The sequence below is a fragment of the Spea bombifrons genome, chromosome 4, assembly GCF_027358695.1.
Source record: "Spea bombifrons isolate aSpeBom1 chromosome 4, aSpeBom1.2.pri, whole genome shotgun sequence".
In the NCBI taxonomy this organism is placed as follows: domain Eukaryota; kingdom Metazoa; phylum Chordata; class Amphibia; order Anura; family Pelobatidae; genus Spea; species Spea bombifrons.
The window spans coordinates 13,747,940-13,764,941 of record NC_071090.1 but is presented as its reverse complement, the minus strand read 5'-3'; the positions used below and the strand labels follow the sequence as shown (position 1 = coordinate 13,764,941).

Sequence of the window (17,002 nt, the reverse complement as noted above, 5' to 3'; positions counted from 1 at the left end):
GCCATTGTCACAAAGGGTACAAAAATAAAATCAGCCTGTCACGATGGGGTTAAAGAGGATGGGTCCAAGTACAGATGCCTGTGGTATCCCACTAGTAACGAGACCTTGCTGCAAATATTGTCTATTGACTACAACCCTCTGTTGTCAGTCACTGACTGATCCATTCAGCAATGTCAGGATGTAAACTCAGACTGCAGTTTGATAAGGCTTTTGACACTGTCCCACAAAAGACTTAACTGAAATCTAGATATGCAGTATCTACATCTACAACCCTGAGCAGTTATTTTAGTCACCCAATCAAAAAGTAAGATTAGTTTGGCATGATCTTCTTGAGGTAAACCCATGTTTGATGTTGAAACTCAAATTTGACTATACACTGTATTTCACATAAGACGACCCCCAAAGTTTAAATATTAATTTGGGAGGGAAAGCCTGAATATAAGACTACCCTATAAGAAAAAAAAAAAAGTTACCAGTAAATATTAATTCCCATGTAATTTTTCATATATCCCAAGAAGAATGTTAAAAGCAGCTAAATAGTCAGTTTTTTTTGGTCACTTGTGTTTTTGCAATTTTATATGCACCCTACTGTCAGTTAATCTTTTATAAACATGTAGTTACCCAAGACAAAATTTATTTTGCGTCTTTGCGATTTTGAATATCTACACGCTGTGTCAAAAGTGAAAGATACTTTTATCAGTGCACCCGATATTGTGCAAATATTGTAATAAAACCGCCAAATAAGTAATGAAACGGGTTTGGAGTCCACAATCCCTTTCTGCCTCACAGAGACATAGCTGGGCTATAATGAGCTTAGAGGAGAGAAATGACAAATATCAATAGCCTATAACAGCTATGAGTGCATTTAATGAATTTGGTCAGATTAAAACAGGTGTTTTACATATTTATTGAAGTAAAGGACCACCTAAAAGAAATTACAAAATATTGTCTTACATAAACTAAGACCAAAAGCTTAACCAAAAAACATGCATTCAGAACAATTTACAGTAGGTTTTTCATAAAGTAACTGGCTTGCACACATCTACAAAAATTGATTTGAGAGCCATTTGTATTTCAACAGCTACCTTCAGAGCTTGTTAGGTGGTTGAACACTGAAATATGACATGTTTAAAAATCTCACAGAAAGCATAAATTACAAGTTAAACTGAAAAAAGAAAAGAAAAAAAGTCTGTTTAAAGGTTGGGGATGGAGGGGATATATATATATATAAAAGCCAATTTGGAAAGTTACATTCCCCAAGCACCACTCATGCTCATACTACTTGACATGCCGGCCATCCCATTTACTCCCAATGACCCTCGTGTTCCACTACTGTAGTAGCTGCTGTTAATTCCACTCTGACTTCCTAAAAAGAAAAACAAAGTTACATGCTTAACAGGGTCACCATATATTTTGCCACGCTACATACAGACATTAAAACTGTTCCTGCATAATATTTTCAGGCAATTGTAGATCATTCAAATGGCCAATATGCAATACAAAACCTTAGAACTTCTTCTGGTAAACAATACCACAATAACGATCACCCTGACAAAACAGGCAAGAAAAAATCAAAGGATTTCATTTCACAGCCGCAAAGAATCTGCTCTGTGCGGTGTTTGAGAAGGGGAAAGGCTCCAACATATTGAATGAGTGCCTACAACGGCAGCTGCAGACTTAGATACGTCTGAGCTGAAACAGTTATTAAATGACCATAGACCGTGTATAGAGGACACTAAAGCTCAAGGAGAAATATATATTTTTATTGCTTTACAAGGACAGTTCAAACGAGAGTACAAGTTTGAGCTTTGCACTTCTAGACAGGCAAAATTATAATATTCACACATCTAAGCACACTCTCAAAATCCACTTACCATAACCACTTAAACTGGCTTGACTTCCATATCCTGCTCCATAACTGCCAGTTAAAGCTTGAGTACCAGGACTACCATAGCTTGTTTGAGTCCCGGCTGCTAGAGAGAAACAAAAATATCAAAGCGTGAGCACACCTTCACACAAAACCCACCAGGAATGGTTGAGAATTTGACAAGCATGTCAATTCCTGAGCCATGCAACTAGGAAAATTCATAAGCACAAAGAATATATATCACAAAACAAGCATGTAGTTTAGGCTTCATGTGACAAAAAGCAAGTAAGCTTTAGCAATACAAAAAGAAACTTAGATGTCCATCCCTCTTGCTAGACATGTTAAATTTACATTGTGCACTGTCATTTTAGTGTGAGACACATAAGGCAAGTATGTCAACCACAGATATTTGACCAAATTTCTTATTAGCCAAAGGCCTGTAAAGATTGCACCTCTTGACTAATGTCACCAAGTTATTTCTAGGAGATAAACTTGTTTTACAATGCCTCTTGGAGAAAGCTGTTGGGAGCACCATTTCCCCTCCAGATGCTAACAAACTACCAAAACTGCAGTGTCTGCTCAGACACCAAGGAACTGCACAATATTGCTACTTGCTAACCTTACTAAGTAGTGTTCACACCTAACACTTCAATAATGCCTGATATTTCCAAACGCTAAATATAGAGTTCCAACAGGTTAAATTTGCCTTGCTAATTTAATACCTGTACAGCTTTAGAATGGTTAAATCAACTTAACCCCTTCAATCCCCTATGGACATACCGGGACATCCAAAGATCTCCCATTAAGAAACCCCTATGGACGTACCGGTACGTCCAGCCCTTTGCGCAGGATCAGGGACACATCCCTGCCGCTGCACAGGAGATCAGGCTGTCATTCGAGAGCCTGGACTCCCCCTGGCAGCAGAAGCCAGGGTCGCTGGCTTTCTGCTGCCAGACCTCCTGGAACAGCTTCCGGCGTGAAGCCGGAAAACGGTTACAGATAGAAATGCGCGATCGGGCTTTCCCTTCCAGGTCACGTCACCTGGAAGTTCACGGGAGGATCGGGTATCCCAGCAGGGTCTGTCTAGACCCTGCTGGGCTACCCGATCACTCAGATGAGGGAGCTGTAACAGTTTCCGGCACGAATGCCGGTAAGTTGTTAGTTGGAAATGCCCAATTGCGCTTTCCCTTCACGGGAGGACAGGGTATCCCCTGCAGGGTCTGTCTAGACCCTGTTGGGCTACCCCATCACTCTGATGAGGTGCAGGTAAACCGTTACAGATCTATGCCCGATCGTGCATTCCCTGCGGTCTGTCATTAGCCTTGGGGGACTACCCCAGATCTGGCAGAGAGCATCATGCAGAGCTGCAGTCAAAAAAAAAAAACAAAACACTACATAACCACCCAAATGCCTGTCTTACCCTAAATTAACCCTTTCCTCCACGTGAGGTATTTCCGTAATCAGGAGAGGCGGCTGAACACTTTAGGCTGGATTTCTCTGGCATAACATATACCATGTGCAAAATATCCTAAGCAACACAGATGTGTTGGTGAAAAAAGCGCATGAAATTATTGCTACGGCTGACTTTGGCAGTGATTGATGGCCAAATGGCTGCATGGAAAATGTCCAAATGCTCCTGGTGAAACTCTGGTAAACTGCTTTCCAAAAATGTATACTTTTATGGGAACATGTTCTCCTGCGGGACTGCTAAGCTGCTTCATAGATAGCATTGGCTTAGCACACACCGTGATCCAGTATGCCGGCACGTTACAACTTATGCCCTATAATGTCCAGAAAACCACAAAAAAAAAAAATAGGCATATGGGGTATTTCCATAACCAGGAGAGGCGGCTGAACACTTTAGGGTGGGTTTCTCTGCTGTAACACATACCCTGTGCCCAGAAGTGTTGGTGAAAAAAAGTGCAGGAAATTAGAGCAACGGCTGACTGACAGCGATTGGCGGCCAAACGGTTGCATGAAAATAGTCCAAATGCTCTTTATGAGATACTCTGGGTTATCTGCTTTACAGAAATATATACTTTTATGGGGGTATTTATAATTAGGGGGGTGCTAAACAGGCCCAAATGAAACATGGGTCTAAAGCAAAATGTGAAAGTTTCACGTTTTGAATCCATAACGCGCATGGTCCCGTTTGTGCCCTGTAATGTCCAGAAAACCACAAAAAACTAGGCATGTGGGATATTTCCATAATCAGGAGAGGCGGCTGAACAATTTAGGATAGATTTCTCTGCCGCAACACATACCCTGTACAAAAAATCCTAAGAATACTACAAAATACTAAGACGTGTTGGTGGAAAGAGTGCAGGAACCAATTTCTGTGGCCACCTTTGACAGTGATTGGTGGCCAAATACCTGCATGTAGAATGCCCGAATATCCCTGATACGATAGCCTGGATTGTCTGCTTTACAGAAATATATACCTTTGTGGGTGTTTTTGTTTTATTTGCTTAAAATTAGAGTTGCAGTCCCATCATACCTAATGTAAAAATGTAACGGCATTGTATAAAGTAACGTACACCTAGCATGTGGCCTATATGCGCTGGGAAAGTATGGAAAAAATCTATATAAATGTTAGGCATTTCTGAAATCAGGACACCAGAATTGATAAATCTGGATGGAATTTTCTGTCACTTCACCTAATTTTGTGAGGATTCAGAGGGAAAATATATAAAAAAAAAAACTAGGTTTTTTTCAAATTTTTGCTAGTTTTTACTAAATTTCTATATTCTAAATTTTCAGCTAACCATCCAACTATGTATCAAAAGAAAGCCCTCTCTCCTTGAAAAGACAATATATAGTTTACATGGGTACACTATTCACAGGAAAAGAGAATCGCTGAACCAACGTAGCGCAAAAATGGCAAAATTGCGCCGGGCTTTGAGGTACCAAAAACCCCTGGGATTGAGATTCATACGTACCAAGTCCGCTCATCATCTGGCTGCTATATGCACTACTAGAGCCTCCTGCGGTCGAGTTAAGGAAAAGTTCCACGTATCTGTGCTCTACATTAATGGACCAAGAATAGTGTATTAGAGAAAACCTATTACACACCAAAAAACAAAAACTATATAGTTTTCCTTAAACTTACGCATATTTGCTTTGTCTTTTGACATTGCAGCTACAGCATCTTCGTGTGTTGCAAATTCAACATCAGCTTCCCCGGTAACTCTACCATCAGCACCAATTTCAATGTGAACTCTCACAGGATTCAAAGGAGAAAAGAACTAGGATTTAAGAGGAATAAGAGTCAAGCCAGATAATGGTTTGAAGCTCGATCATGTACTTTAATAGTTTAGTATAAGACACTCACAGTATAAATATCAGTCTCAGTTGCTCGGTAGGGAAGTCCCCTCATATGCACACAGTGCCCAGTTGTGCTTTGAAAGCTAGTCCCATCACCATACCGATGATCAGATACTAAGGGGGAGAAGAGAATTAAAAAAAGTTACGCGCTTTATGTCGTGTGGATGGGGGGGGGGGGGACACAAAACACATACCTCGCCCAAATCTCTGGTCTGTGCCAAAGGCGTATTCACTGTAGCCATTGTATTCATCATAACCACCATAACCTAACACAGACATCATATATTAGCATATAAGGCAGTTTTGACAAATTCTGGAAATTTGCAGCTTAACATAAAACTCACATGCACACATTTTATGCAAACCATGTTACAAGACAAAAAAAAAACAAAAAAAAAAAAGCAAGCCAATACCTCCTCCATATGCTCCTCGTCTCATTCGGTCAAATCCTCTGCCAAGGTTATTATAGCCTCTTCCTGCCCCTGGTCTGTCATAAGGGCCTGGGCGCTGCATGCCAAAAAGTTTTCTGGGAGGATCATAGTGTGTACGAACCTCTGCTCGACTGCTCTTAAAAATTTCTATGTACCTAGAGCATTAATGCATAAAATGAGTATGCAAAATTGTGTCATTTAAATTTACAACATAAAGTTCCAGTAACTGCTTAATGTTGACAAAAAAAAAAAAAAGAAAAAACTCAAGTGACTGATACATTACTGTCACATTAAAAACATATTAATTAGGATAATTACAGACCAGTGTGAAATTTGCAAGCATATATATACACACAAGCCATTTTATAATTTAAGAAAACAGTAGAGCATTAAATTAAGACACTGGTACATATGAATAAAACCCTTGACGGTTCTAAATTTAGGAGTTATACCTATGCATTAAACCATACATGTTGAATTAAATAAATGAAACAGTTTAGCAAGTATCACATTTTCTTATGGTAATGCTACTCTACATACAAAAATATTAAACCAGTCTTTAGACACACCTAAGAAGCTGGCTAGGCATCAAGAAATGTGTTTTGAATAAAAGCTCTATTGTTACAGTAAAACATTAAATTGCTACACTTTGATACCATAAGAAAAGTGACAACCAACCAACCATCCAGCCCCACCTGTGCCCTATTCTCTCCTTGTGTTTCTTTAGAGCCTTTTCAGCTATTTCCTGTGAAGCAAACTGCACGAAGGCCTCCCCCGTACTCCTCCCCTGGAAGTCCACCGGCAATGTTATCCCATTTGGCACGATTTCCAACCCTTCAACCCAAGGACAAATAACCCCAGCGGGGGGTTAACATTAAAAGGAACAAACCCATACATTCTCATTTTTATATAAAGCCAGTAAGAACTGGATTGTAGATGTTAAATTTCAATACTTTGAAAAATTTGTCACAAAAATCAAGAACAAGTCAAAAAGGTGAAAACAGTTTATATCAAGTGTCCTTAAAGGAAAAAACCTTTAAGCAAGCTAGAGAAATATGGAGACCACTGAATGCACGGTGTAAAGAAAAGAAAAAAAAAAGTTCACAGAAAGTGGAAGGTTATCTTGGAGTTTCCTATTAACCAGTCTAAGTGAAAACAAGATATCATCGTACAGGTTTTTAATTGTCATCCAAATGACAAAATACCTCGAGTATTTTAGTATGAGATACCAAGGTCATGGCATGGGTTATGGGATTGTTAGTTTTAAACAAACCACAGTTAAGGGACTTACCTCTTAAGGTTAATGCAAAATAATCAGGGAGCATTTTAAGATTAGGAGTAAGAAAGGAAATTGCATTTTACTCAAATTCTTTGGAGAGGGGGAATTCCATTTTACATACAAATTATGTTTTTAGAAGCTGCAAGGAATCCAATTTGACCAATTATGTGCATAATAGCAATTGAAAAAAGCAAACATGTTACGCTCCATACTACTCACTTAGCAAGCATTAAAAAAAAAACGCAGCATACAAACTGCTTCCCTGGACTTTAAAGCAAATATGTTTGAGACGTTAGTGATAAAATATTAGCTAGGTAGACATACTAAATCCTTGATGAATTTACTACCGAGAGTAAAACCGGGTGCAAGATTGTTTTACAGAAACGCATGGAAACACATGTTTCTCATGTCAATTATTCAAAAACTGATGGTTTTCACAATCTAAGAGAGCACTGCATATAATAAAGAGAACAGAGTTTTTTGTTTTCTATTAAAATGCACAAATTCTCAATACCAGCACAGACAGTTTTCAAAGGCTATTGATCTAAACACTCATGGGTAAACTTACCTGAAAAAAACTGTACAATTTCTTCCTTGCTGCAGCCAAAGGGAAGACCTCTGAGCCGAACAAAGCCATCATTAGCAGTGTCTGGGCTGTTTGGGCCGGTGTGCTTGAGAACCCAATCCATCTCAACACTGTTTGACTTGAAAACTGTAAAAAAACGTTTTTTTTTAAATTAACAGGCGTTGCAGTCGTGCAACTTTAAGGTCACCATAAAAACATTTTAAGACACTTGCCTTCAACATATCGGTGTCCCATTGTTTCTCTATCTTTTTTTAAAGCAAGTTTTAGGTCATCCTCTGTTTCAAACTCAACAAAAGCTTCACCACTTGGTCTTCCCTCTCTTGTGTAGATGAAATGAACACCCAGAGAAGCGTTTAAAATCTTTGATTCTGCAAAAGAACAAAAATGTTTTAGAATAGAGCTACTGAAATCAGAGCATAACAAAACCCCCCAACAATCCTAAATAAAGTTATTTTAAACCCCTTTATGGCAGCTTCCATAGGGAAGTTATCCCCTCCAAATGCGCTCAGCCATCATATTCAACCCCTTTTCAATCCATGACAATGTTTCTTAGAACTGCAAAGCAAGGACATGCCCATACACCACTTACCACATATACCCCAGTATCTCTGGCAACAGATTTACAACTTTAATAACCCACAAAGGGAATCGTGGGTGCAGGGACAGCAGAACCCTTACAATGACCATAACTGAGATGGATGCACGTGTAATAGAAAAACCAATAAAAATGTTGCATGAGGCAGTAGTTTGCATCCTCTAATTTATTTTTATGTAGCTTAATGTACCCCTAGGCCTGTATACATCACAAGGTAGGACATTACTAGTTTTAAAGAGGCATTACGTCACATAAACAAAAAAGTCTGTATTCGCTTCCACACTATAGCTTTATAATGCCGAAGCAAATATGGTTAACACAGGCTTTTCAAGAAATAAACACAGCAGGAAAGGTAAGACACTAACCAGAAAAGAAGCTCTCGATCTCATCAGCAGAACATGACCAAGGGAGTCCCCGGATCTTGACAACGTAGCCATCGCCGCCTTCGGAGCCGGACATTTTCTTTGTGCAACGGAAGAGGTCGGATTCAGTTACTATAACGGACACGTGATCAGCCATTATTGTACCGCCGCAAAATAAAATGGCGGAAGCGCGCTTATTAACGGCCTAACCACGCTAACGTGGCGCGCGACTGAATAAGACTATAGATACTTCATATGAGAAAATCGACAAGAGCGAGCATGCCCTCGTTAAGTTAAATTACGGTTTTCAAGACGTACAACACATTAAATAGTGGTGGATGTCCAACTAAAAGCAGTAACTCCATCACCCATGTACTCAATAAGACATACAACTCATAAAACCGTACACGGCTTAAGTAAACGAACACATTCGGCGCAAACAAAATGAATGCGCGCCCAAGATATTAGAGCCAGTGGATATTAACCGCTTTCCCCGTGGACGAAAAAAAAAAGGTAAAAATCAGCAACCGAAAAATTCATCCAGTGACTCTGAAGTGCCGTATCATTAGTAAAAAATAATAAACAAACCTAAAACTCACCTTTTCCTTACAGTACAAAGCGTCTAAAAGCGTGGCAGAGACTAACAAAGCTACGACGCAGGCGTTCAATTAATAGACCGCAGCCGGCGCATGCGCAAATGCAGTAAGCTGTCTCCGCCCCTTTCTCTATAAACTGAAGGGAGGAAGCTCGCGCGTTGTTTTGTGCTGCGGTTTCGTTTACAAATACACTTTAGTGCTGGTTTTTTTTTTGTTTGTTGTTGCAACTAAGCGATTTTACAAAAAACATTAGTACACTTACTGGGCCCAGCTTCAGTGAAAGAACTAACAATGCTGAGGTTGGCTTCTTATTCGGCCATCTTCTGAAGTTATTATTCAACACAGAAAAAAATCTAAACGAATACCACAACAAATGTTTTTTTCCCCACAAAAAAAGATCCACGATGCAAATTCACTCCAAACGATTTCAGGCATAAAGGTTATGTGAAAGAAAAAAGGTAGATAACCTGGTATGAATGTACATGAGGTTTGAATAAGTTATTGAGGATTTTGATTCAAATACATTGGGCCACACTCATTATTATATGCATATGAAGGGTCTGCTCCCATGTATGAAACCTAACTGATTCCAGCCTGGGCCGAGACGTTGTATTGCCCATATACAGGCTGATTGCTATGGCAACCACTCGGTTTTAAGCGCTTTGAATGAATAAAATTCAATTAGGCACTCTATGAAAAAAACACACATAACACAAAGTTGTTTTACCTCAAAAGCTGTTTTACCACTTAAAATTAAGTGCCCAGTGTGCCAACACCCAGGTTTTAAGCGCTTTGAACAAGTAACAGGTTTTTGATGGGTTAAAAACCAATTGGAGCACACACATCATGAGACCAATACGAAAGGTATATATTTTATTTATGGGACTGTTCTCAAGAAAATATTCGGACAAAGCAAATGAAGCGATAGTAGAATTTATTATATGATCTTGCAAGAACGGGTGACCATACTAAAAATTATAAAAGTAGGCTCACTCTTATCAAGTTACAGCGAGTTTTTATAACCCTATTCCTGAACGCAAAGTCCCTCCTCTGAGACCTCATTTGATAGAGTCACCAGAGTTTACAGCCTATCCCGACCGCCTGAACAGAATACAATAGAATTTAAATTTACCCGCCCTTGATTATTACTAAGTTGCCAAGTATCTTATTTGTATAAACACCCAAATATAGTTTTGCTTTCAAAACAAACCTAGCTATAAGCTACTATATTTACGAAAAACCTTGCTGACATGCTGAACGCTGAACCAAAAGAAAATGTATCTTTTTCTGAACATGTGCTATTTCTGGCTGAAGCAACTGGTAACTCTTTTTGGTCTTTTACTTGCTAAAGCTGTTTCACTACGCATTGCTATTAACTCATTATACACTTTTTAAAATTGAACATATACTTCATTTCTTATACGTGGCTGTTTTGAGCCTGGCTCAGCTATTTTGCCCAGAAAAGTTGCCCAGTGTGCCAATCCCCAGGTTTAAAACTTTTAAATAAGTAACAGGATTTTGAGGGGTTAAAATCCATTGGGCCACCAACGTTAGTTTTTATGTACAGGAGTGGACTGCTTTTATTTGTACCAAAATCTGGATGGCCCAATAGGTTTCATAAACCTCAGTTAATCATCCAAATGTTTAAAACCAGCAAATTGTCACGCTGAGCATCCTTTTCATGAGCACAACCTTTATTTTGGGTCAGATTGATGACATGTCGGTTTTATGTAGGTGTGTGGGCCTTTTTATTTGTGCTGTAGTGTGCGTGGCTCCAAATCCTCATTAACAGAACTACAGAGAAGAAACCCTGCACATAGAACCAAGAAGAGAATATCAATACCATATTTGCTGATTATAAGACAACCCCCCAGAATTTTAATATTCATTTAGGGAAAAAAGAAAAAGCCTCAATATTAGAATACCCTATAGGAAAAAGGTTTACTAGTAAATATTAATTCAGAAATTATGAGAGAAATGCATTCTTGTTTTTATTTCCTTTTATTTGCCAACTTGCCCCAGTTTTGCACATCTACCCCCAGTTATGCACATCTGCACTCCAGATATGCCTTATACCCCCAGATATGCCTCTCTGCCCCCCTAGACTTACCAATGCATCCTCAGACTTGCCCCCTCTGCTCCAGACTCCCTGGTGTCTAGTGGGGGCAGACAGTGGGCATCTGTGTCAAATGCGTGCAGACAACCTCCTTTGCTGCCCAGCACTTCCGCTGGGGCTTCTATGACAAAGCGCCAGTGCTACATCATAGAAGCTCTGCTGGAAGTGCCGGGCAGCAAAGGAGGTTGTTCTTCAGGGGATGTGGATCTTATAGTCAGACCTTTATTTGAGGCCGGATTATAAGACGACCTTGAATATAAGACGAGGGGTACTTTTCAGAGCATTTGCTCTGAAAAAAAACTCATATTCGAGCAAACAGTAATAGGAGCAATGGAAAGGAGATACAGGCAAATGGAAAAGGTGAACATTATGATCCAGAGCGGATGTAGAGGAAAGAACAATAGAGAAAAAAATGTACCATTGTAAATAAACCTTTTAGAAGGTCCTAAACCAGACCTGGGCAAAGCACGGCCCGCGGGCCACATCCGGCCCGCTGAATAGCTCGGACCGGCCCGCAAAGAGTGTCCTGGTGACTCACCAATGAGTCCGGTGTCAGCAACGGGAAGCAGCGAAACTATGCACTCCGAAGCCTTGTTCATTTTGTTCACTTCTGTGCTGTGCTAATAGTTATTCAGGCCTTACTTATTCAAGCACCTCTACCAATGACGTAGGCTTGAATAACTTTATTAAACAGCACATAAGTTAACAAAATGGACAAGGCTTCGGAGTTTGTAGTTTCACTGCTTCCCGATGCTGAGTAAGTGATGCCACTGTAACTTCTGAGTGCCAGGATGCTCGTTGCGGACCTTGGGGAGTGCCAGGACAATCGTTCCACGCTCGTCATTGGTAAGTGTCAGGACTTTTCCCTTTGCATTGTAATTACAATAATAATAATGCTAATAATATTCACTTTTTAAGCTCTCTTCTTGGGGCAGCTCTCTGTGCCCTCTCCTAGGAGCATACTACTGTGTATTAAAAAAATCTATTTTCCGAGGTTAGCTGTTAACCCTTAAATATGGCGGCTAACATTAAAAAAAGAAAAATTGATGCAGAATGCCCCATTACGGCAATGTGCATGGAGCCTTCGTATGTTGGTCTGGCCCTCTAAAACCATTCCAATTTCTCATGTGGCCCCATGGGAAAATTAATTGCCCACCCCTGTCCTAAACAAAAGGCATTCATTTGCCACCACCAAACTACCTAATTTATTACTGTTATTGGCTTTTGATTGATCTATGTACATTCATCTTTCTTGCTTTAGATACACCTTCTAATGGCACAAATGGCCAATTTACGCTTAAATGTATGGGTATCCACTAAAGACTGTGTCTTGGGGGTATACGCTATGTGAGAACGTTTTTGCGTGTGTTACACTACGTTGTGTGTTTTATGCTGTATCCAGTATGTGTTAGCTATGTCCTATGTGTTTTCACACTATGTCCTGGGTGTGTTCCGCAGTAGTACTTTGTACTACACTGTGTTCTAAATACAGTACACTGCATTTTGCGTGTTACGCTGTGTCCTGTATGTGTTGCGCTTTATGCTGTGTGCATTACTTATTTACTTACTTGATTGTTACGTTGCTTTCCACGTTTGTCATGCGGTGTGTCATACAGTGTATTGTAAGTTCCAGACAGTGTGATTTTCTTTCAGGGAAATTTTAGATGGTATAGCACTTAAAGAAAAGAAAATACAGTATATCATAGAGAAAATCATAGTGTAGTATGTGCAAATGAAGAACCCATACATATCCCCCTTTTTAAATGCACTCACAAGCATCCAGCATTCAGTAGAAAGTTTAATGAATTTCAGTAATTTACTTGCCGATTAAAACCAGGTGTAGTAGATATTGAGAGAGGAGGAAGTGACTGGTATTTCAAAACAAATACTGTATTTGCCCGAATATAGGCCGCACTTCCCCCTCCACTTTAAGTCTTTAAAGTGGGGGTGCGGCCTATAATCAGGGTTTAGCGCAGGAATGCGCAATTCGTATCGCCCGGCACATGCAGTTCCAGGCGCCGGACAGGCAGCAGGGTTAGGATACAGATCCCCCGCAGCGCTGCAGGGGAACTGGATCCTACTCTCCGATACGCTGAGACAGCCTCTCCTGCCAGCACTTCCCACTGGGAGATTGTTAAAGCACATCGTGCAGACGTGCCAGCAGTGGAGGTTGTTTACGCTCGCATCACCGCAGCCCCAGTGGGAAGTGCCGGCAAGGGAGGCTGTCTCAGCGTATCGGAGAGTAGGATCCAGTTCCCCTGCAGCGCTAGACACCCGGGAGTCTGCATTGGTAAGTCTGGGGGGGGGGCATATCTCGGGGGAGGGCAGAGTGACAGCATATCTCGGGGGGACAGAGTGGCAGCATATCTCAGGGGGGCAGAGTGGCAGCATATCTCAGGGGGGTGCAGAGTGGCAGCATATTTGGGGTAGGCAGAGTGGTAGCATATCTATTCCACTAAGTTTTTTTTTTCTAAGAATCTAAATTTTTCTTTAAAAAACCACCTATCTTTTAGGGTGCAGCTTATAATCGGGTGCGGCCTATAATCGAGCCAAAATAAATGAAAAAAAAAATTTAAAAAAAGAGTCATTTATCCCACTCCTGGAAAGCAGTATTCCTATAGTCTCTCTCGGGGTTTCAGCATCTTATTTGTCATTTTCTGTGCACAGGCTTCCCTGGTGCCTTTAAGTTATCCTCCCTGTATTCTTCCACCTCCCTACCTCTGTTGCCTCACTACCTCTGTTGCCTCCCTACCTCTGTTGACTTGGTTTTCATATCCTAAGATTAGCTGGTACCTGACCTTGCCCCTGAGCTCTCTCTGTCATCTACTGATCTTGACCTTGTTGACCTCGGCATCCCAAACCTGGCTTTCCTCCTTGCTGATCTGACCTCCCCTATCTGGACCTTGGCTCACATACTGACTGTCCTCTATTCTCAGTGGTGGGGCCGCTAAGTCCCTCATTATTATTGGTGGTCCAGAGAGGAACTCCTGCATTCAAACATTTACTAGCAATCCTGCAAATCGGACTCCTTGCCTGATTTCTAACGTGACATTGAGGTGAGATGAAGATAACAATACTTTGTCCCAATGCTATGGGTGGGAGTCGGTGAGTGTCGGATATTGGTGTAAAATGTGTGGGACCTCTGGATCCTAATGTTTTTTTTCGATTGAAAAGTTTTTTATTGACATCCAGGCACAGCATACAACAGAATATGCAAAAGAAGACCATATAGGTCCGAGGAAAGCGGCGCCCAGACATCAGTTTTTTTTCTTTTAGTTCGTAGGATAACGATGTGCAAGTAGCAGAAACATCAGCAATCATCAACATAGGTAACACGGAACAAAGGCATACAAAAAGTAATGTTGACATTACTAAAGTTGCGGAAAGTCACATGTCTCAGCAATATAAGGTGGTAATGAGGAGACAAATAGGAGAAAAAAAAGGGCCCAGAGACAGCGACACCCAGGACCATGCCCGGGAAACAAGAGCACGAGAACTTGTATTGTGAACAAGCAGGGGAAGGGAAACCCCAACAGAGAGCGGGCCCACCCGTAGGCGGAAACCCCAGACGGACACCGCGGAAGCCACCGGGCAGCAAAAAAGAGAAGCGGAGCAGCCCAGTTGGGCAAAGGTCCCAATTCAGGAACCAGGGGGAAAAAAAAAAAAAAAGGGGAGACTCACAAAGGGAGGGAGGAAGAGGGAAATCAGGGAGGAAAGGCGAGGGACAACAAAAAAAAACAAAAAAAAAAAAAAAAGAAAGAGAGAAGGGGAAGAAAGAGACCACCCGATGCGCCAGAATGGTACCTCACAGAGCAGCAATCCGGCCTGTGGAGCCGTCAGCGTAGGCGGAAGACATCCAGGGGGTCCACACCTTCAGAAAGCGTTCAGTAGTATTGTGTATGTATGCAGTGAGTTTTTCCATGTGCATAATATGCCAAATTCTAGATAAAATTAGGGATCGGGAAGGGATGCATGTGTTCCAATGTTTAGCTATTGAGAGTCGCGCAGCCGCGCATATCCTGTGAATGAGCCGCTGAGTGCACCTGGGAAATCGGGGGTCAGGGTGATCCTTATTGAGCAAAGCCGTCAAAGGGCACTTATCTACCCGGGTGCCCACAAGTTCACTGAGAAGATCAAAGACCCAGGTCCACATGTCTACGGCCAGAGGGCACGTCCACCACATGTGAAAGTACGAGCCCCTCTCTCCACAACCCCTCGTGCAGCCATCACCGGAGCCCGGGAACATCCGGGCAACCCGGGAAGGGTGAAGATACCACCTGCCAACCACCTTGAACGCGCCCTCTTTAATGAGAGTATTAGCGGTAAGTGAGAACGTGTTAGTGTATATTTCCGTCCAGTCCGACTGAGTCAAAGATATCTCAAGGTCATTCTCCCACAAACGGCAGTGGGAAGGGGCGGCAGAGAAGGGATGCGCGGTAAGGTGGGCGTAAAGCTGCGAGACGCGCCTGGACGCCTCTCCCCAACCCAGCACAGCCGCTCGAATGGAGACATAGGAGGGAAGGAGCGGGGAAACTTGAGCCCCGTCAAAAACGAGCGAAGTTGAAGGAAACGATACGTTTCCGCAGGGGGCATCTGAAAGGAGGCCGTGAGAGTACGCACGGTGTGTAAATTGCCCTGGTGATAGAGGTGACCAACCTTCGAAAAACCATGAGACCTCCACCAGTGGAAGGAAGCTAACGCCAACCCCGCAGGAAAAGCAGGATTGTGGAACAGAGGGGTAAGGGCAGACGGCGTGTGGTACAAAGCGCGTCTCGTTTTAAGTCGGTCCCATAAAGAGAGGGAAAGGGACAGCGTAGGGCTACCGGTACAAGACGGGCGCGCGCTCCCCCCCAGCCAACAGATCCCCGAGATATCAGGCAAGTGACACAGAGCCCCCTCAAGGGGAACCCATCTGGGGGCGTGAGAACTGCGCCAACTGAGCAGCATGAAAATAGGACAGAAGGTGAGGGACCCCCAGGCCCCCCCATAACGCGCGACCGGTAGAGATGAGCACACCGCCACCGCGGCCTGGCCCCCTTCCAAACAAAGCGAAAGATCTCCGCCTGAAGAAGGTCCAGGTCCCGAAGCACCAGAGGGACAGGGAGCGAACGAAAAAGGTAGAGAATCTTGGGCAAAAGCGTCATCTTGACGCTGTAAACTCTACCGAGTAGAGAAATATTATATGGCATCCACCGACGGAGATCACCCTTCAGCTTCTGCAGCATCGGGAGATAATTAGCAGCATAAAGGTCAGGAAGGCGGGCAGTCAGATAGACCCCTAGATAGCAAAGCCGATGAGGCTGCCCCTTAAAATCGAAGTTCAAGGCTATAAGTTTAACGGTGTGGGAAGGTAAGGAGACATTCAACGCCTCACATTTGGAGCTATTGATTCTATAGCCCGAGATGGCCGAAAAGCGGGACAAAAGGGCATACAGGTTCGGCAGGGACACTAGGGGGGATGTGAGGGAAAGGAGCACATCATCAGCGAAGAGACTAACCTTATAATTAGAGCCTCCCACCTGCACCCGTTTAATGTCAGGATTCAGGCGAATAGAAGCCGCCAGAGGCTCAATACACAGAGCAAATAGAAGGGGAGAAAGGGGACAGCCCTGCCGCGTACCATTGCGGATAGGGAACGGGGAAGACACTGCCCCCCTGGTGTCCACCACCGCGCTAGGGGAAGAATAAAGACCACGCAAAGCAGTGAGTATACCCCCAGTGAAACCGAAAGCCCCGAGCGTCGCCCACATGTAATCCCAGTCGACCCGGTCAAACGCTTTTTCCGCATCCAGAGAAAGTAACAAGGTCGGAGACCGAGCCAACCGGGACGCATGAACGACGCCCAG

At 42.5% G+C, this 17,002-nt stretch overlaps 1 protein-coding gene across 3 annotated transcripts; it reads right to left on the bottom strand.

The window, feature by feature from the left end:
* Positions 1–891: 891 nt before the first annotated feature.
* Positions 892–9,140, bottom strand: HNRNPH1 (heterogeneous nuclear ribonucleoprotein H1). Of its 3 annotated transcripts, none has more exons than XM_053465385.1 (12): positions 9,044–9,140; positions 8,448–8,576; positions 7,700–7,855; positions 7,470–7,613; positions 6,318–6,456; positions 5,605–5,777; positions 5,386–5,457; positions 5,199–5,305; positions 4,977–5,112; positions 4,807–4,890; positions 1,875–1,973; positions 892–1,366 (listed from the first exon to the last, which is right to left on the bottom strand). In XM_053465385.1, exons 2-12 carry the CDS (start codon positions 8,539–8,541, stop codon positions 1,248–1,250), a joined length of 1,323 nt encoding a protein of 440 aa, XP_053321360.1. In that variant the 5' UTR covers positions 8,542–8,576; positions 9,044–9,140; the 3' UTR covers positions 892–1,247. The 3 variants fall into 3 exon arrangements, with proteins under 3 accessions (XP_053321360.1, XP_053321362.1, XP_053321361.1); XM_053465387.1 differs by having other exon boundaries at positions 1,875–1,970; XM_053465386.1 differs by having other exon boundaries at positions 9,055–9,103.
* Between the last annotated feature and the right edge of the window lie 7,862 nt (positions 9,141–17,002).